Below are 20,867 nucleotides of genomic sequence, written 5' to 3'. Positions count from 1 at the left end.
CAAAATGTTTCCTATATACAGAAAGAAATTGACTTAAGAGCAAGTCTAGTATTATCTTATAAGACATAATTAGCGATAACAAAAATCTAGTTTTAGTGTAGTACATATATACAACCTTAGTAATATAAGAGAAAAATGTGCACTTGATTAATATATATTTTTCTAGAATAGATTAAATAAGAAATAATTTTCTCAACGTGCACATATTTCTGGGGGAAGCCCTGTCGACTCCCCGGAGCTATCCAGGCTGATATGGATATACAGTATTAGCTTTCTGGCATCAGTCAATGTGCATGGAGTTCTTGCCTACCAGGGACCATGAGCTAGAACCTGGCCCCCCTCAGAGAGGCACAGGGAGCAATGGTCTGTAGAAACCCCAGTGTGGTTGGCATTCTATGTCTGCCATCGACCGGGTCTGGCACCCAGAAAGGTCGGCGCCCCAAAACAAACCCCTATTCTAGTGAAATTTTTGCTACCAAAAGCCGAACGAGTGGACAGAACTCCCCAAATGAAAAGTAGCAAACGAGCATAACGTCATTACGGTCCCACGCCGTTGTCTGCGCAATCCTTCCCAGGAGGGGGAAGGAGGAAACCCCAGACCCCTCATGCTGATGATCCACCCTTCAGTTCTTGGCTGATGTTATACTGGCAAGGTCTTGTGCCTCTGGCTCCTGCTTTGGTCTCGGTTTCTGCACCTTGTGGCATGGTCTGTCCACAGTTGGTGTGTGAGCCAGGAGTAATATTCTACGGTACTTGGGCTGCATGCATCTAGGGTTTCCTTCCCTAAGTGCGCGGTAAGTACTGCCCTTGGGGCTTGGGCCATCTTCCACAAGTCGCCTTGGGCTCTACCTCCGATGTGTTTTTTACGACTTTGTACTTAGCCGCCCTTAGAGTCAGCTTTGGTTTTTGTTGCCCTTGTTTGTCTCTGGGTAGGGGTAGTTTTTGTCACTGGTAGGGGCACAGGGTACTACACAGCTAATTATCATCTATTATAGCGGCCAGCTCTGTTCCGCCTGGATAGGTTGTCCTCTTGTGGGTTTTTTCTTTTTTGTTTTCCTGCCTGGTGGGGGTGGAGGGGGGTCTGCCTTTGGTTGGTTGCCCTCTATCTATACTTAGGGTATATTTATACATGTGTCTGTGTTCTTGGTGGTACCCCCTGCTAGGCCCCCCTTGAGTAGACACGTCCCTGGGGTTCAACTGTTAGAAGCTTGCTTGGTAGTTTTGGGTGCTGATTTGCAGTACCCTGCCTGGGCTTCCCGTGGTGTGTTACCAAGGCTAAGGGCCCTGGAAAACCCCGTGGGGGCTCCTTGGTCCAATAGATGAGACCCCTCTCGCTTCTTGCGAGGTTGATGGTTGCTCTGTCCCCTTGCCTCAGGGGTGACAATTACCAGTTGTGCCGCTGCCATGCTGCCTGTAGGGTTGGTGATTCTTTTGACCTGGAGTCGTGCTACATTTGTTGTTTGAACATGCTATGTTCAAACAACAAATGTTCACACAAGCTACTGATCATGATACGAGGGTGTAGGCAGCAGCTGCGTTACATGCTAGGTTTAGGTTGCTGCAACACAATAGGTTGGTTGCTTCCCCAGATGCCCTGAGACTGCCCCATTTTGGTTTTAGGAACTTGGACTTGGGGGAGGTCGCTTTGACTTTGGTTCCGTCCGCCCTTCCTTGTCTTTCCCCCTTCTGTTGTGTGTCCGGTTCCTCCCATCTTGCTTCTGGCTCCGAAACGTCTGAGGGTTTCCAAGTCGGGGCAGGGTCTAGTTGATGTTCAGACTTGGGCGGTCTCGGGGAATTCTCCTTCAGGGGGTGGCGGTGGAGGCATTTGAGCCTAGTCCTCCAGCCAGAGCTTCAGGGTCTGACAAGTGGGGGTGGGTCCCCCTTCGTTCCTGCTTTTTTCGGCGGCTCCTGCCTTTGCTTTAGAGGCAGGGGGTTTGGAGGACGGCTCGGCCCCGGGTCCTTAGGGTGAGGTTCCTGGGGCGGGGGAGGGGGTTGATTTGGGGCTCTGGGCCCCGTTTGACCCCGCCTGGGTTTTTGTATCCTCAGAGCTGGGCTTGGTGTTAAATGGAGTAGGGTTCTCTTCTGCTCCCTCCTTGTACAAGTTGGATTTGGCGTTACCTCTCCCCGAGTTTGGTTCTGTGACCCCGACGGTTCTTAGGTTCCGGTTCTTTCCTTCTGGAGGTTTATGACTTCCCGCGTCCCGTTCCATGTGGTGCGGGAAGCTCTTGTGGCTGACCTGCATGACCTGGATTATGCTTTCATATTGGATCCGCGTTCCTTCGTGTATGGATATTCGTGTCCTTACTGGGTTCATTATGAAGTTCTGGAGACATCCTGGTTAGCAGACTGCCCGCCGTCTGAGCGGAAGGCTCAGACGGCGTTGCATGTTTTTGTGGGTTGGGGGGGGGGGAATTTCAGCATCTGAATGGGTGCTTGTTTGCATCTACCCTTCCGTGGGATGTTAGTGTGATGCAGCTTCATGTGCAGGTCCCTTCCCTTTCGGATGCATTGGTTGCAGAGGATTTGCGTACATGTGGCCTGCTGGTTTTGGCCTTGTGTTTCTTCTCCCTCCTCGAGCTGTCCTTGGACTGGCTTGAGATGGATGTGGAGGGGCTTGGGGTCGCCTTCAAGTCTGGTGCATTGTCCATGGTGGCACATGCATCGTCTGCATTGTTGGAGCTGTTCAGGCCGCACCTGCAGGATGCGGTTTCGTGATTTTTTTTGCTTCACGCCTCGCATGTCAGCAGACGGTACTCACTTTTTCCTTGGAATCCACTTGGGCCCTGGCTCTTGAACTGTCTTTGCCTTTTTGTCTGTTACTATTTGTGGAGTCTGCGGTTGTGCAGTATCTACAGGCAGTTTCGGCTAGTTGTCGTCCTATGTCGGGTTTGTTAGTGCTTCGTGGGGAGGGGGAGAAGCCTTCCCAGCGGGGTAGTGCCAAGACTGTTCCCCGGTGGTTCATTTCCTGAACCGAGGATGGTTCGATGCAGTCCTTGGCTCTTTGGTGCTAGTTGCTTCAGGTGACTTCTGCCGAGTTCTCAGGGTTTGGCTCTCCTGGCGGATCACGTTCTGGTAGGGGGGTGGGGGTGTCCAATGTCCTGGCAGATGGCCTGTCCCGGTTCATTCCCCCTATTCCTGGGATGGACGGTCAATGCCAACTTGTTCCGTTGGCTCTGCTGGACGTTCGTGCCTCCGGAAGTGTATCTCTTCGTCTTGGCATTGTCGAGGCGTCTCCCGGTATACGTGGCACCTTTCCCCGACTGCAAGGCAGTCGGGGTCGATGCCTTCAAGCAGGACTGGTCGAGGAGTAGTTACCTATAACTCTTTCCCCGGTTCCGCTGTTGATCCTGGTCCTGACTCGCTTGCAGACTTACCAGGGAAGAGTTGTCCTGGCTCGTTGGTGGCCAGCCCAGCCTTGGTTTCAGGTGCTGCTTGCTCGGTGTCCGAATCCGAGGGTCTTCCTGCGGCTCCGCCTCTTTAGGCAGATTGGTCCAGCCCAGTACAAGGCTTGTTCGTTTTTCTCCTCGAGTCTTCACGTATGGAGTTTGACTCGAGTCTATCATCATTTGTAGGGGCGCAGGTGGCTTCGTTGTTGGTCTCCCACCTGCATGCTTCGTCTCGGTAGCAGAATGAAGTTTCCAGGCGGTCCTTTTGGTTTTCCTATCACTACGTAATTGTACTTCTGTCTCTGATAGTGTTGTCCAGTCCTTTCCTTTTGTGGTTGTTCCAGGACCGTCATCTTATGCCAAATACTGTCCCTTTGTATCGTGCGATGCTGGCGGAGCCGCTGCAGCTCGCGTTCGATATTGATGTTACTTCTGCCCCGTTCCTCATGCTGTCTCGTACGTTGTTTCACTTCTGGCCTGCTCGTGACTCCGCCTAAGCTGTTCTGGTCTTTGGACCGGGTGCTCTCTTTTTCTCTCTCCTCCTCGGTTTGTAATGGGCCCCCCCCACCCCCTCGGTTCAGGATTGTTTTTCTAAGGCTCTTTTTTTTTTTTCCTGTTGGCATTGGCTTCTGGGGGTTGGGTTGGGGAGTTTCATGCTCTCCTCCGGCGCAGGGGTTTATGCTCTTTTTGGTCCGGGTGGTAGGTTTGTTCGTTTGCAGCAGTCTCCTTCTTTTCTGCTGAAGAATGAGTCTGCTGCTTTCCGAAGGGGTCCTTGGGTTGTTAGTGCTTGGTTAGTCAGGTCGGGGGTGCATCATGTGTTGTTCGGTTGCAGCTCTCCGTCACTATTTGCATGCCACGGCCTTGGTGGCCAGGGATGTGCTTTGGGTTGACCCGGTTTCCCTCCTTCCCTGTTCCTGGGTTCGGGTCCCCCAGGTCGTCAGCAGGGTTATTAAGTCGAGCCAGCCTGCGGTCTATTCTCGTGCCCATGACGTTCGTAAGTTTGCTGCTTTGGCTGCCGTTTTTGGCAACATGTCTTGGGTCAACATTCGGGCACGGGGTTTTTGAAGGTCGAACAGGGTCCTGGCCGCTCGCTATATTGTCAATGTACCTGGACATAGTAGAGCCTGCATTGCATTTGGTAAGCGGTTGCAGCCAGTTGTCTCGACTTTACGTTGAGGGGTGAAGACCGACTGCCACCCCCCCCTCCTGGTATGTCCCTGTTTTTCCTTATCTTTGGGTAGTTAGCTCCGGGGAGCCGATAGGGCGGCTCCTAGAAAACCAGCGTTGCATGTAATGAAACGCCATTTTCTGGGTGAATCCCGGAGGCTCCCTGGCCTCCCTCCCTCCCTCCTGGTTGGCAGTGTTTTTTGTGTGTGTTGACATCCAGCCTAAGAACTGAAGGTAGGATTGCCGGCATGAGGGGCTTCCCCTTGCCCCTTCCAGGGAGGGAGGGGGTTGCGCAGACAGCGGGGCAGCAACGTGATGATGTTATGCTTGTTTGCTAATTTTCGTTTGGGGTATTCTGTCTACTCATTCGGCTTCTGGTAGTAATCTTTTCACCAGAATAGGGGTTTGTTTTGGGGCGCCCACCTTTCTGGGTGCCAGACTCGATCGATGGCACATAAAATGCTCCCAACCACACAGGGGTTTCTATAGGCCATTGCTCCTTGTGCTTCTCTGAGGGGGCCAGGTTCTAGTTCGTGGTCCCCGGCAGGCAGGAACTCCATGCACATTGATGTCAGAAAGCTAATATGATCATATCAATCTGGATAGCTCCAGGAAGCCTCTGGGACTCGCCCAAAAAATGGCGTTTCATTACATTAAACGCTGGTTTTTTATTTTGTATTTATATTATTATTTTCTTTTAATTTTTTATTTGTTTTATTTATATTGTGGCCGCCAGGCCATACATTGGCGACCGAGCAGTATGTATACATTACATACTGCTCGCTCTGTAATATGCATACATATTGTGTCCGCCAGGCCATACATTGGCGACCGAGCAGTATGTATACATTACATACTGCTCGCTCTGTAATATGCATACATATTGTGTCCGCCAGGCCATACATTGGCGACCGAGCAGTATGTATACATTACATACTGCTCGCTCTGTAATATGCATACATATTGTGGCCGCCAGGCCATACATTGGCGACCGAGCAGTATGTATACATTACATACTGCTCGCTCTGTAATATGCATACATATTGTGGCCGCCAGGCCATACATTGGCGACCGAGCAGTATGTATACATTACATACTGCTCGCTCTGTAATATGCATACATATTGTGGCCACCAGGCCATACAATGGCGACCGAGCAGTATGTATACATTACATACTGCTCGCTCTGTAATATGCATACATATTGTGGCCGCCAGGCCATACATTGGCGACCGAGCAGTATGTATACATTACATACTGCTCGCTCTGTAATATGCATACATGTTACATATTATACAGTATGTATACATTACATACTGCTCGCTCTGTAATATGCATACATATTATACAGTATGTATACATTACATACTGCTCGCTCTGTAATATGCATACATATTATACAGTATGTATACATTACATACTGCTCGCTCTGTAATATGCATACATATTATACAGTATGTATACATTACATACTGCTCGCTCTGTAATATGCATACATATTACATATTATACAGTATGTATACATTACATACTGCTCGCTCTGTAATATGCATACATATTATACAGTATGTATACATTACATACTGCTCGCTCTGTAATATGCATACATATTGTGGCCGCCAGGCCATACATTGGCGACCGAGCAGTATGTATACATTACATACTGCTCGCTCTGTAATATGCATACATATTATACAGTATGTATACATTACATACTGCTCGCTCTGTAATATGCATACATATTACATACTATACATTATGTATACATTACATACTGCTCGCTCTGTAATATGCATACATATTACATACTATACAGTATGTATACATTACATACTGCTCGCTCTGTAATATGCATACATATTACATACTATACATTATGTATACATTACATACTGCTCGCTCTGTAATATGCATACATATTACATACTATACAGTATGTATACATTACATACTGCTCGCTCTGTAATATGCATACAGATTACATACTATACAGTATGTATACATTACATACTGCTCGCTCTGTAATATGCATACATATTACATACTATACAGTATGTATACATTACATACTGCTCGCTCTGTAATATGCATACATATTACATACTATACAGTATGTATACATTACATACTGCTCGCTCTGTAATATGCATACAGATTACATACTATACAGTATGTATACATTACATACTGCTCGCTCTGTAATATGCATACATATTACATATTATACAGTATGTATACATTACATACTGCTCGCTCTGTAATATGCATACATATTACATATTATACAGTATGTATACATTACATACTGCTCGCTCTGTAATATGCATACATATTACATATTATACAGTATGTATACATTACATACTGCTCGCTCTGTAATATGCATACATATTACATATTATACAGTATGTATACATTACATACTGCTCGCTCTGTAATATGCATACATATTACATATTATACAGTATGTATACATTACATACTGCTCGCTCTAATATGCATACAGATTACATATTATACAGTATGTATACATTACATACTGCTCGCTCTGTAATATGCATACGTATTACATATTATACAGTATGTATACATTACATACTGCTCGCTCTGTAATATGCATACATATTACATATTATACAGTATGTATACATTATGTACTGCTCGGTCTGTAATATGCATACATATTACATATTATACAGTATGTATACATTACATACTGCTCGCTCTGTAATATGCATACAGATTACATATTATACAGTATGTATACATTACATACTGCTCGCTCTGTAATATGCATACATATTACATATTATACAGTATGTATACATTACATACTGCTCGCTCTGTAATATGCATACAGATTACATATTATACAGTATGTATACATTACATACTGCTCGCTCTGTAATATGCATACATATTACATATTATACAGTATGTATACATTACATACTGCTCGCTCTGTAATATGCATACATATTACATATTATACATTATGTATACATTATGTACACTTATTTTCAGGCATTCACTTCACATAACAGCTAGGCCTACTACTAATTCGTGTGAGAGTAATGCACTATAATAAAAAAAAATTGACGACTAACAGCTGCAACACACTTGTACAATTGAAACTTGTTTCTGTATTTACTGTGAACAGTATATCTTTCTGTCGAGGCTTAATTATTCATTAACACTTACAATACTGTACTCTATCAACACTTTTTACACTAATTTATATGCATTTCAATCATATTATATCATCGTTAGCGGATGCTGCACGACTTGTCGATGGGAATTCAGCACTGGCAAGTGCATCATGGCTTGTAGAGCATTCGTTGCTGGTGGATGCTGCACGACTTGTTGAATTCCAAGCGAGTACAGCATGGCTTGTAGACAAAGATTTTTTACGAACCGTTGAAATCATGAATTTATCCATTTTTGTCTGAATCTGATTTTCTCTGGCTAACATTCTGAGACACTGCTTAACCACTGAACTGCGCAACCCGCCTGCAGGCGCTCGACGGGGGGAGCAACGTGCCTCCGGGTACAGTGCCACCTTTATTAACGAGCGGCTCTATTAACGAGCATTTCCAGTAACAAGCGAGCCACTCGCAGCAAATTTGTCTCCATTGACGAGCTTCATCTCTATTAACGAGCAAAACCACATGGTGCTTCCTAGTGTCTCGCGGGTTCTCGGACGCCACCGACGCCAGTGTTGTTGTTGTATCGCACACGACAAGCATCCCTCTGGATTTATTTGTGCTTTTCTTGGGATTTTTAGTGGTTTTGTGACTACAATTTGTAACACACGATGTCACCAAAGAAGCAGCTTGCTAAAGATAGTGTTGTCAAGAGGAAGAAAGACACAATTACTGTGGATTTGAAGAAGGAAATTATAGCAAAGCATGAGTGTGGTGTCTGTGTGACTGATCTCACAAGGGAGTATGGCAGGTCCTCATCAACAATTTACACCATTAGTAAGGGAATGAGGAGGTAAGGGAGGATGCTGCCTCTTCCACTGAGATCAGGGAAGTGTTGGAAATGTTTGAGAAGGTGACCGCATTCTTGGAAAAGCTGCCCTGATATAGCAGTGACAACCCGGTGTGTGAACATGTTTAATTTAACACTTTCGCAGGTATATGTCACTTCAGCGCGACGTATTTTTTTCTCTTGAATGCACCCAAACGCCGCGCTCAAGCGTTATTTGAACAAATATTTCTATAAAATCCAATTCTTATCCGATCGACTTAGGGATAGTATAAACATGTTTGCCATGAAATTTCCATTTTCTCTAATAGCCACATAGCCTATTTGGGAGAAAGGCATTGTATTGTATCTTCGTGGTAAGACTATTGTATTGTTGACACGACGAGTGTAATCGACGTAGTTTTTTATTTGGTGCAGTTACTTTTACGTTATTTACGTGCTGAAATACGAACATCGAAAATTAAGGTCAGGACAGTGAAAAGAGAGGCAACACTTCTCAGTGTTGCCTCTCGATCGCCCGATACACCCAGCGCATTTGGGGCAAGTTTTTGTTTTTTGTTTACCGAGAGCGCGAAAATGTGACAATTTGCTGTCTCATTTTAGGAACATCCTAAAACAAAGACAAAAGCAATTGTCAATAGATATTCTTTGCAAAAGTAGAGAAAAGAAGTGCCAGTGATAGTGAACCACAACCCGGTCCCAGTGGGGGGAAATTCCCAAGAAGAGAGATCCTGCCTGACTCAGAGGTGGATTCTCCTTCCACACCATAACCCCTCTCCTCCTTCCCACCTCCCCATCGTCTCCCTCAAGCCAGCAACAACTCTTCATAGGGTAAAGTAAGCATTAAAACAGTACAACAAAACATTTATAATTACATGTGCAGTATTATATTTACATAAAAAAATGTCATACAAGTATGGATGTTTTTGGGAGTGGAACTGATTAAATTTATTTCCTTTATTTTAAGTGGGGAAATTTGTTTCTTAAGACGAGTTTTCCAGATAATGAGATCGGTGCCAGAACGGATTAAACTCGTTAATAGAGGTTCCACTGTATTTATATTTTTAGCGTACCATTCAAAACTGGCTTGCGGTGACGCAGGTACAAAATGGATGCCTGGGGAGGGGGCCGTCAGCTTGAAAAAAATTCCCAGCATGCCCTGCGGTGCCTCGGTTTCAAAGCAGCCACCATATCTGATGCATTGTCTACGAGCTCCTGCTCCACGGTTGTTCGCGGTCATGGAAAACAACTCTGAGGAGGAAATGCGCGACATTTTGTATGATGACGGTGCTATGGATGATGACTTGGACTATGATCCAGAGAAATTCCTTACACAGAGGTCTGATATAAGTGAGGGAGAGACTGAGGTGGATGATGTTGCGAGCGTGTACGGTACACGTGCCTCGCCGCCCTAGGTCAACATAGTTATCACCACCACCACCATGTGTCTCCTGACGCAAGTTTGTTCAGTGATAGAACTAGCGATGAATCTTTCTCGGGCTTCAGTGACATAGGCTCCGATATAAGTAGTGTGGACGACCCGAGTACATGCAGCGAGGGTGTTACCAGGCGGGATTTTGCTGCCTCAGCAACACGTAGTGGCAAGCGGCAGCGTGTCATGCAGCTACAGGACAATGATGACAGTGGCTCCTCTACATCAGGTTTTTGTGGTAGGCCTACGATATGCAGATCGGCCTCATCTCCTACCATACCCACACGCAGCTCCAGCACCAGACAACTTAGTCGCATTTTTGGTGCTCGTGGTGGTGTTGGCCTTGGTGTTGGCGCCAAACTAAACCCCCGGGTGTATTTTCGTGGGAGGATTGTGCCACATTTGTTCCACAAATACCAACGTTTGATGGTACTGATGTTGGTGTGACACTATTATTCCCGTAAACAGGTAAGGATATAACAAATAGACTATTTCCTGGCGTATTTTGATAATGAATTCATGACCCATCTTGTGACCGAGACACAGATATGCTGACAGCCTCATAGATGCTGGCATTTTACCTGCCTCTCGCCTGACACGATTGAAGGACGCCATAATTGATGAAATGTACTTGTTTCTCGCACTGAGCATGATGATGAAGAACTCCAAGATACATGTAATCCAGGATTATTGGAGGAAAGACAGCCTTGTTCCATCACCTGCGTTAAACAGGTAAATGTCACGTGATAGGTTCCTGGTGCTTCTCAGGTGCCTGCATTTAAAAAATGCAAATGAGGTCAGACACAACAGACTTTGGAAGGTACAGAAGGTTTTCAGTGACATGAGAGGCAAGTTCCGTGATTATTTTGTACCTGCACAGAATGTGGTGATTGATGAATCGCTTGTACTGTTCAAGGGGCGACTGGCATTCAAGCAGTACATCCCATCAAAGCGCCTCTAATTTGGACTAACTTTTTTCGTGCTGTGCGACTGTGAGACTGGTTTCGTCATGGACAGGTTACTGTATTCGGGTACAGACGTCGACACACCAGCTCAAGATGAACACGGGTTCTCCGGCAGTGTCATCAAAACCCTGATGGAACCGTTGAACAAGAGGCATATACTGTTCACCGACAACTACTATACCAGCCCCTTGTTGACCAGATACCTCCTTGCCCACAACACTGGCATATGTGGCACTGTGAAGGCCCACAGGAAGGAAATGCAAGTGCTTGGCTTAGATATTGCAGTGGGTGATTGCCAGCTGCGCAAGTGTGACAATATGCTCTCAGTGCAGTGGAGGGACAGACGCGAGGTGAATATGCTGACTACAGTTCACACCGGTGCCATGTTGGACAGTGGCAAAGTCCACTTTCAAACGCGCTTCCCCACATATAAACCAGATTGTGGCATAGACTACAACGTGAACATGCGCCTCGTAGATAAATGTGACGTGATGCTCGGTGCCGTCGAGTGTGTGCGGAAGTCTGTGAAGTGGACGAAAAAGTTCTTTTTCCACCTGTGATTTTCCACCATATAGTGTGTGATACTGTACAGTGTATAAATAAATTGTATATATACATAAATTAGCATGATACATTGGAAATATATGCAAGATATGTGAACACGTGTGATGCACGTAACAGTGTCTTTGGACAGTACGGATGTTCTACTGCCATAGTATAGTGTACGTGTTCATTATACTTAGGATCGGCAAGAAAAAACAAAATAAATGTATCTGGAACTATGGGCAAAAAAATGAACAAAAATATATTCGTGGCAACTCTCACACCTTGAAGCGGGCGCGCCACTGGCCTCGGGAACGTACGCCACGGGCGACTAGGGATTAATGACATCACACGCCATGTTATGGACCCAATTGCGGCCAAAGTAAGTACAATTTTGAGTTTTTGTTTACATTTCCGTAATCGGGGAAGGGTTTTAAACGCTTAAAAAAAGAAATTTCCTGAGAATTTATTTCCTGCGCACAAGGTGGGGTGCCGTATTTGGAAGGCGAGCAGCACAGTGGTTAAAAGCTGTAAAGTGTACATAAAAATTTCCAACAACCTCATGTTTACTTTTTTCTTGAATATTCAATGAGGGTCCTCAATTTGTTGCAATCTCCTGATATGACACCTAGGCAGAGCCTCACCAACATCGTCAGTCATCATCAGTTATCATTATTATTTCAGAGAACACTTTGAACAGTCTATCCTTGAGTTAACAATTCATAACCAGGATTGTAATAATTTTGTAACCATTCATTGACATTATTCACTTGTACACCCCTGACCAGCCTGGAGCAACATTGTTCGGATCCTTTCCTCAAACCCTTCAAAATCGTTGGCTACATTTTCATAACTTTCGAATTCACTATCAGATATTACTGCTTCACCTCTAGGCCTCTTGTTAAGTTTCTTCCATGAATTTGTTAGTGCAGTTTTCTTTCACTTTATTCCAAAGTCTAGCCCAGTTGCTTCCTTAATTGTGTACTTTTTTTTTTTTTAATTTTCTAGTGTTCTTTGAGCCCTTGTATTCTTTCCTGTCAATTCATCTTCCTTGTTAGGCAAAACAACTAAAACATCTTCAAGCATTGCTGTTCGGTACATACGTTTAGCAGCAAGGATAACACCTTGGTCCATGGGCAGGATCAAGGATGTTGTGTTTGGTGGAAGTGCCATGCATTTTATTCTGCCATCCCTTGAAATTAACTTGCCCCTGCTCATCCCATTAGCATTTTCTAGCAGCAATAATGCCTTAACCTCACTGGCCTTTATTCCACATTTGTTGATCTGGAATTCTCTAACCTCCTTGCAAAAGTGGCTTTCAAACCATTCTGTAAACATCGATTGATTAAATCATTATTTTTTTGAACTATAGTATATTACGGCATTATATTTTTTAGGGCTCGAGGATTTTTAGACTTGTCTACCACGGCACATTTTGTTGTGGGATATTTGGGGCCTGACTCAATTTATTTAATTATTAAATTAATGAAATCAATTACGAAGGACCACCCACTTTTAAGAAAAGAGGGAAACTAATAAAAATGATCATTAGAAACACAAAGAAGAATCAGTCTCTATGGATAAATATTATGAAACATAATCACTTAACTAATTAATGGGCTGTATAGTTAATTGACTTAAATCAAAGCCTTAAACACCTACATTGGGGGGGGGGGTATTGCTAGAACTTCATATACGTCTAGGAACTAGTGTGGTTCGTGCACCAGTTCATTGTGTAATAACTAATCTAGTGACCAATATTAAAGAATCTATAGAAGATTATCACCAGAAATTATAAAGATTATTAGCATCTGAAATTAATCATCCAAATAAACAGAGATTATCTCCAGTGCACATGACGAGCATCCGATTAGATAGAATTATGTATAAATAATCAATTTTGGAGTAAATAAATGAGTACAAAAAAGTCTTAGCTTTAAGACGATTTCTATGACATCATTCACGCCTCATCCTCGTGACCTCCGGAATTCCTCGTAGAAGCACTTAGAGGTGAATAACACGAAGTTAGGTAACAGCTCGTTGACTCCTCACATGCGAGCTGTAATTTAAGGGATATTACGTAGTATTGAACTAGGCTACTTAAATCTCTATATTCATGAAATGTAAATTAAATTTTGGTGTGGTACTAACGTTGGATTTGTTGTGGTCGCTCGATATAACGACAAGCTGCCCCGACATATACAATCTCTAATGATGCATCAAAAAAGAATTATATACTTATCTAAGGGTACAAATTATGTTGAAGCTTGCCGGTATCGCGTCTCAAGCTCAAACTTCCACAATGTCGTACACGTGGTTGATAGCTTGGCTTGAATATCGACGCGTTATTAGTTGGCCGATCACTGCAGATCACATAGAACAATAATAAATCATTCTGTGTTGAGTACCAGTGTAATTCTTGCTGATAATCTCAACGTCACGTGTCTCAGACTCTGACGCCACGACCTTGTTGCTCAATTCCGCAACACGAGACTTCCACGCCGCACACAATGGCGTCTCGATACACAATGCCTTCTCCCCCAACCGCGTCCCGCATTCGCCACAGAAATTATTTATCACGAATAATATTATTTCGTGTAATTGTGGCTGAAAGACTTTAATAAAGACTGGGTTGTAATTCTGGGGATTTAAATATTATTACTTTCTCGTCTTATGGTAGTAAACAAGAAATGGAGAAGATTTTAAGTTTCTCCATGGCATTCACGCGTGACGGTAAAATTATTACTTGATAACAATTGTAACTAAAACTCTCGATTTAGAGTTATTTGGGAGTTATGTTATCCATAAATAACTATCACACGGAATACTGATGATTTTAGAGAATCGCATTCAATTCTCTAACACACTGGATATAAATGTGTTTAACTAGATATAATCTGACACAATACTGGTGCTTGGTTTCGTAAGAATTCCAGTATCCATATGCAGATATAATAGTTAGTTCATGTGAACATTACTGTTAGTAAGTTTTAGGAACTACAGTAGTTAGTATATTTTAATACTAATTTATTATAATACAATAGTATTGTATTAGTGTTGGAAATTTCCAACATTTGTTTTGAGAGAGGCATCAGCATTAGCATGAGCAACAGAGCAAGACTGAGTTATTCCTTGCTTATCTTTCGTCCAGGAATATTTTCCTGCATCCTACTGGTTAAGGATTTACTGGGTACAGCCAAACAGACCTCAACACCTGATGTAACCTAGTAGATAGGAGCAATCTCAGTGAGGTAGCTTTTGGGAGTCATCAGGACTGTACCAGAAAGAAGTTTTTATGACATTAAATTTTACTTTTATTTTTTTTAAGACGTGATAGTATGGGACAGATGTTTCGTGGTAAACCACCACTTGAATGTTATAATCGGAAACAAATTGTATGAATTTGTTGGATATTACATTCATGCTCTCTTGACTATATTAATGAGTCAAGTGCTGTACTTGCAGATATATGTTCGGGCTGGAGTTTTTCACGGTGGTGATCGGTTATGTGACGTTGGCGAGACATTACACGTGGCAGGAAGTAACCCCAGGTGGGGGGAATGGATCCAGTTCGACCTTCCCATCCAGGAGATTCCTCACGGGGCAAGACTCTGCTTGTCGGTGTGCTCGGAGAGGCGGCAGACAGACAAGAAAAGGAAGAAGGAAAAAATGGTTAGTCAATTGCATTCTTGGCTGAAACTTAAGATGCTTCCACTTGTTATCTAGCCAGCATTTTAACAGGTGTATTATTCTTTTGGCGTACACAAATATTTTGTGCAACCTTTAAAAGCATTAAGTTGATAATCCTGGACATGTTGAACAGTTATGTATAATAATGTAGAATTTAAGTTACATCACATAATTTGTTAGTCTGGCTTGTTCAGGTAATGCAGCCTTATTTGGTACTAAATTATAAATGACTGTCATACAGTAATTGGTTCATATCAGTAAGTGTTTTAAATATTTAGCATCATTACAGTTGAATGTGTATTACTAAAAATTTTCAGTGTTCAGTTAAACTTTATCAGGTAAAGTTTGCATTATCATAAGTTAAAAAAAAAAAAAAATCAGGCTTTGAGTTCATATGAAAGGCTACTTTTATGTTAAGAAAATAACTTGTCGTATTCACTCAAAGCCAGATTTCTGAGCTTTTCCACTAGGATATTCCCAGTAATGCAGAAGTGATCATCAGGATTACATAGAATGTGATTGGAAAACTAACCTGTGCTACAAAGTGGACTTGTTCAATGTGCAGGCCAGGAAGTATCCTATTTTTCAATAGGTAGAGGTGTTGAAGAGCTGCAGGAGGGCACCCAGGCTGCTCCTGGGAAGAAAAAGCTTACCTAGAAGAAAAGCATCAACATGTAATACACTTGGGTGAAATTCTGGGAAGGAAATGCTGCAATTTGATCTCCAAAAGGCTAAAGAGCAGATGTTAAACAGGACTGTGTGAAGGATCCCTAGAGGAAGAGGAGAACCTCTGAAGGCCACGAGTCCGAGAATATTCCCACGGCAGACTCGATTAGGTCGTTGTTCAAAGTACAGTAGCTGAAAGACAGTCATAGTACAAGGCACCATAGTGCGAGGAAAAAGAAAATCCAGAGTCTGCTAAGAAACCTTAACCCTTGGACCACTAAGGGTCATAATGGCTTCAACACCCACAGGCGCAAAAAAAAAAAAAAATCCAAAAAATTCTTTCATCTTATAAGTGTACATTTGTGTTCCCTGATCACAGGAAAAATGAAATAAAATTTTTGGGCACAATAGAGTGGGGAAGTGTGCCAAAAAAGAGGCGTTGACAGATCAGTCAGCAGACAAGGTCTACTCCGCCTGAGCTGTCAGGTGAGGGTTGCCACAAAGATATTATTACCTAATTATTTCAATGTCTCTGATGGATTTTTATTCTTTTTCTGTGGAGAGCCCCTTCGGCTCCCTAGAGCTATACCGGGCCGATGTGTATATATTAGACCGTGGCAACAGTCAGTCGAAGGAGTTCTAAGCCTACCGGGGACCAGAGCCAGAACCTGGCCCCCTCAAGAGAGGCATGAGGAGCAATGGCCTAAAGACATCCCCGTGTAATTGGAAGCAGTCTTTGTCTGCCATCTACCAGGTCAAGCACCCAGAAAGGTAGGAATTTCAAAAACTACTGCTGGCCAAAAAAATTGTAAACCGAAAGCCGAAAAAGCAAACGGAACTCTCCAATCAAAAACCGGGAAACAAACATGTCACCACAACCGCCGCGCATCCGTTTGCGCAACCCCTCCCCTTCCCGGGAGGGAAATGGGGGAATCCGACCTTCACACCGGCAACTCTCCTCAGTTCAAAGGCTGTTGTGATGGTGAACAGTCGATTGCTCTGGCTCCACTCTGTGCAGCGCTGCAGTGCAGTGTTGCTGCTCTGTATTGGTGGCGTGTGAGCTGGAAGTAACACAAGAGTACTGGGGCTGCATGCACCTAGGGCTACCTTTCCTAGGTGCCCCTGTAAGTACTGCCTTTGCGGCTTCAGGGTTATCTTCCATGAGCCGTTCAGGAGCAGCTACCTCCATGTGGTTCTGTCGCTGCTCAGTGACTGCTCGCCCTTGGGGGTTCAGCTGGGGAGGTTCTTACTGCTGTTTTCCCTTGGGTAGGAGGTAGTTTTGTCGCTGGCTGGGGCACGAGGTACTGTGCAGCTGTCTGATATACACATAGCGATTGGTTCTGTTCACCTGGAGATGATGTGCTTTTGCGGGGTTTTTCTTTTGTTTTTGTTTTGTTTTGTTTTGCCTGGCGGGGGGTCTGCCATGTGTGGCGGTAGGACCACTAGTAGGTTTTTGGTGGCCCTCCTCTAGGTCCCCTGTGCTTGCATACGTTGCAGGCGTTCAGCTTTTAGATTGTTTGCTTGGTAGCTCTGGGATAACCAGTTAGCAGTCCCTCGCCTGGGTCTTCCCTTAGCAGTCAGCATAAGAACAAATCCACAAGGGCCGTGATGAGGATTCGAACCTGCGTCCAGGAGCATCCCAGACACTGCCTTAATCGACTGAGCTATGATAGGGTTAAAGAGAGTTGAAACCGAAGTTCTACTGAACTTACTGGATCCCGTAACCTCTCCGAGGCATAAACCAGGATTTTACACAACTCCCCCCTTCACCCGAACTACGAATTAAGGCAGTGTCTGGGATGCTCCCGGATGCAGGTTTGAATCCTCGTCATGGCCCTTGTGGATTTGTTCATTTGATGCATCACGTTAGTGTGATCTCTGTGTGTAATGATGTAAGGGCAAAGAGGGAGAACAGCTTGTTGACATAGCTCAGGTGCAGGGGGGAGTTGTGTAAAATCCTGGTTTGTCTCTCGGAGAGGCTACGGGATCCAGTAAGTTCAGTAGAACTTCGGTTTCAACTCTCTTTAACCCTATCGTAGCTCAGTCGATTAAGGCAGTGTCTGGGATGTTCCTGGACTCGGGTTCGAATCCTCGTCACGGCCCTTGTAGATTTGTTCATTTGATGCATCACGTTAGTGTAATCTCTGTGTGTAAAGTCAGCATAAGGGCCCTGGAAACCCCCATTGGGGCTCAGTGGTTCAATGTAGGAGACCTCTGAGTTCCACCTTGCCTTGTGCGAGTTTGAAGGTTGCTCTGTCCCCCCGTCTCGGTGACACTCACCGTTTGCCTCTGCCTTGCTGCCTGTTGGGGTCAGTGACACCTATGACCTGGAGTCCTGCGAGTGGTGTTCTTTGTTTGTACTCCAACTCGCCTAGTCCACTGAGACTGATTTTTGGGTGCAGACAGCTTTAGCGTTGCATGCGTTGTTTAAGTTACAGCAACGTGCGAGGTTGGTTGCCTTTCTGGATGCCCCGCAGCTGCCTCGCTGAATTATACTGGTAGTGAGACTCGGGCGGCTTCGAGGATTGCCTCTTCCGGATAGGCGACAGAGGCATTCGAGCCTGGTCCTCCTGCCGGAGCTTTTTGGCCACTCCAGCGGGCCCCCTTCATCCCTGTTTTTCCGGTGGACTGTTTTTTCTCCAAAGGCAGACGGTTTGGAGTACTGTTCGGCCCCGGGTCCTGACGTGGAGGATTCCGGGGCTGGGGAGTTGACTTGGGCGGGTCCTGGGCCCCACTGGTCCCTGCTTGGGTGTTGGTGCCCTCGGTGTAGGGCTTGTTGTTACAGGGGGAGGGGTTTTCCTATTCCCCTTCCTGTACGATTTTGTTATGAGTTCGACTCCTCCCTGGGTTTGGTTCCGAGTTCCCTTGGGTTCTTCGGTTCCCTCCTCCTGGAGATTTTTGGCTTCCTGCATCCCACAGAGGAAGGTGTGGGAGGCCCCTTGCGGCTTGCCTCCTGTGAAACCTGGATTACGCCTCATTATTGAAGCATTCTTCTTTTTGAGTTTGGCTCCTCTTTTTCCTTATTAGTTGCGTTACAAGGTGCCGGAGTCTTCCTAGCTGGCAGACTGCTTTTTCCTCATGGGGGGCTCGGCATTCGTCCTGTCGGACTGCTCACTTGAATGGTGAGACTTGACTACGGTCGTTCAGGTTTCCTGGAGGGTGAGTTGGAGCACCTCAATGCGTGCTTGTTCGCCCCCGTCCTTCCTTATGATGTTGGCCAGGTGCTACTTCATATGCAGGTTCCCTCCCTTTCGGCATCCCTGGTGGCCGAGGGTTTGTGCGCCCGTGGGCACCTGGCTTCGGTCTTGCGCTTCTTTTTCCCTGCTGGAGCTGTCTTCGGACTGGCTCGTGCTGGGTGTGGAGGAGCTGGGTTCCGGGCCAGGGTCTGGTGGGTTGCTTCGGCAGCTTGTGTGCCAGCTGCTTTGATGAAGTTTGAAGTTGTATGCGTCGTTTCTGAGGGAGGTGGTGTCTGTTTTTTGCTTCTTGCCTCGTGTGCTGACAGGCGGTGCTCGTCCAAATTTTGGAATCGTCTTGGGCCTCTGGCTCTTAGATTTTCTTCCTCTTCTTGTCTGTTGCTGTTTGCAGAGTCTGCAGTGGTGCTTTTTCTGCAGACGGCTTCTTCTAGTTGACGGCCTTTGTCAGACTTGTAAGTTGGGCTCTCGTAGGGGTTGTCGGCCCGTTCACGTGTTGCCCCGTTGGCGGAGTGATAGGGGGGGGGGGGAAGCTTGCGTTGTCTGCTCTCGCCTGGTCCCATGATTCGTGGGCATTTCGGGTCATTCCTCCGACCTGCTGTGGCATTGCGTTGATCCTTCGGGGGGATCGAGGCTGGCAGGGCAGGCCTCTTCTCCTGTGCTGTCATGTCATCCAGAAGTAGGTTCGCTTGGGTGTAGTCGAACGACAACGTCCCTCAGGCGGATTTCCTGCCTGTTTTCAGTTCCGAAACTGGACTGTGCGGATCTGTGATTCATACTGGATTTATCTAATCTGAATCCCTGGGTCTTTTGCTCCTCCTTTCGGATGACCACTCTGGCTCGGGTCCAGCTGCTTTTGGCGCCGGATGCCTGGATGGTGTCTCTGGACCTCTGGGACGCATATTGGTATGTCCTGATTCGTCCGGGGTTCGGGGACTGGCTCGGTTTTGTCGTGAGGCAACAAGCTTACCGCATTTGTTGCCTTCCATTCGACTTGAATCTGGCACCTTGAGTGTTCACACTCCTTACCCGGGTCGTGGTGACCTGTTTGAGTCTGTTAAGGGTTCGGGTTCTGGCTTACTTTGACGACTGGCTGGTATTGGCTCCCACCCAGTCCGTGTTGTCTGCTCGCCAGGGATATGGTTCTTTCCCAGCTCGCTGGGTTCGGGTTCTTGGTGAACTAGAGGAAGTCCCTTTTGGTTCCCTCTCGGGTTCGGACTTGGCTGGGTCTTGTGTGAGACTCTCGGACCGCTTCCTTGTCTCTCCCTCGCGCGATGCTATTGCTGCTGCGGTCCCTCCTCCGGCTGTTTTTGGAGGGCACCGGATCACACATCAGTTGTTCGAGCGACTGTGCGGAGCCTGAACCTTGCCGTGCTGGTCTACCCATTGGGTTGGATCTGGCTTCGGCGGATGTTCTGGTTTCTTTGGAGTCGTCCCTTCCACCGCTCTCGCGATTGTTGGGTTCGGATTCCGGGAGCCTTGCGTTGGCTGCTGCATCGCCGGCTTCCTCTGTGGGTTTCTCGGGGTTCTGTGCTGTGGCGCCTCCCCAAGCCCTCGCTCGATGTGTTCACGGATGCCTCGTGTCTCAGCTGGGGTTTTGTGACAAGTGCTCAACAGGTCGGCCAGGGTTGGTGGGGTCTGTCCTTCCGTCAAGCTCACAGCACGGCTCAGTAGTTTGTGGCGGTGTGGCACTCACTTCAGAGGATTCGGGTCACTCGAGGAGCAACGATCCGGCTCCATTTGGACTGCTTCCCGGTGGTTCATTGCCTGAACCGTGGGGGTTCGATGCGGTCCTTGGTTCCTTGGGGCTGGTCGCTTCAGGTGACTCGTCTGCTGAG

General features: G+C 45.8%; 1 protein-coding gene across 3 annotated transcripts in view; it reads left to right on the top strand.

Annotated features, from left to right (window-relative positions):
• LOC123754474 (phosphatidylinositol 4,5-bisphosphate 3-kinase catalytic subunit alpha isoform) overlaps positions 1-20,867 on the top strand; it is a 257,757-nt gene that overhangs the window by 92,800 nt on the left and 144,090 nt on the right. For all 3 annotated transcript variants that reach the window (XM_069326257.1, XM_069326256.1, XM_069326258.1), the window contains exon 8: positions 14,948-15,154. In XM_069326257.1, the coding sequence (XP_069182358.1) occupies positions 14,948-15,154 (207 nt within the window). The remainder of the gene's footprint in view (positions 1-14,947; positions 15,155-20,867) is intronic.

The sequence above is a fragment of the Procambarus clarkii genome, chromosome 18 (genome assembly GCF_040958095.1).
Source record: "Procambarus clarkii isolate CNS0578487 chromosome 18, FALCON_Pclarkii_2.0, whole genome shotgun sequence".
Lineage (NCBI taxonomy): Eukaryota > Metazoa > Arthropoda > Malacostraca > Decapoda > Cambaridae > Procambarus > Procambarus clarkii.
This window is presented reverse-complemented; position numbering and strand designations above follow the sequence as displayed.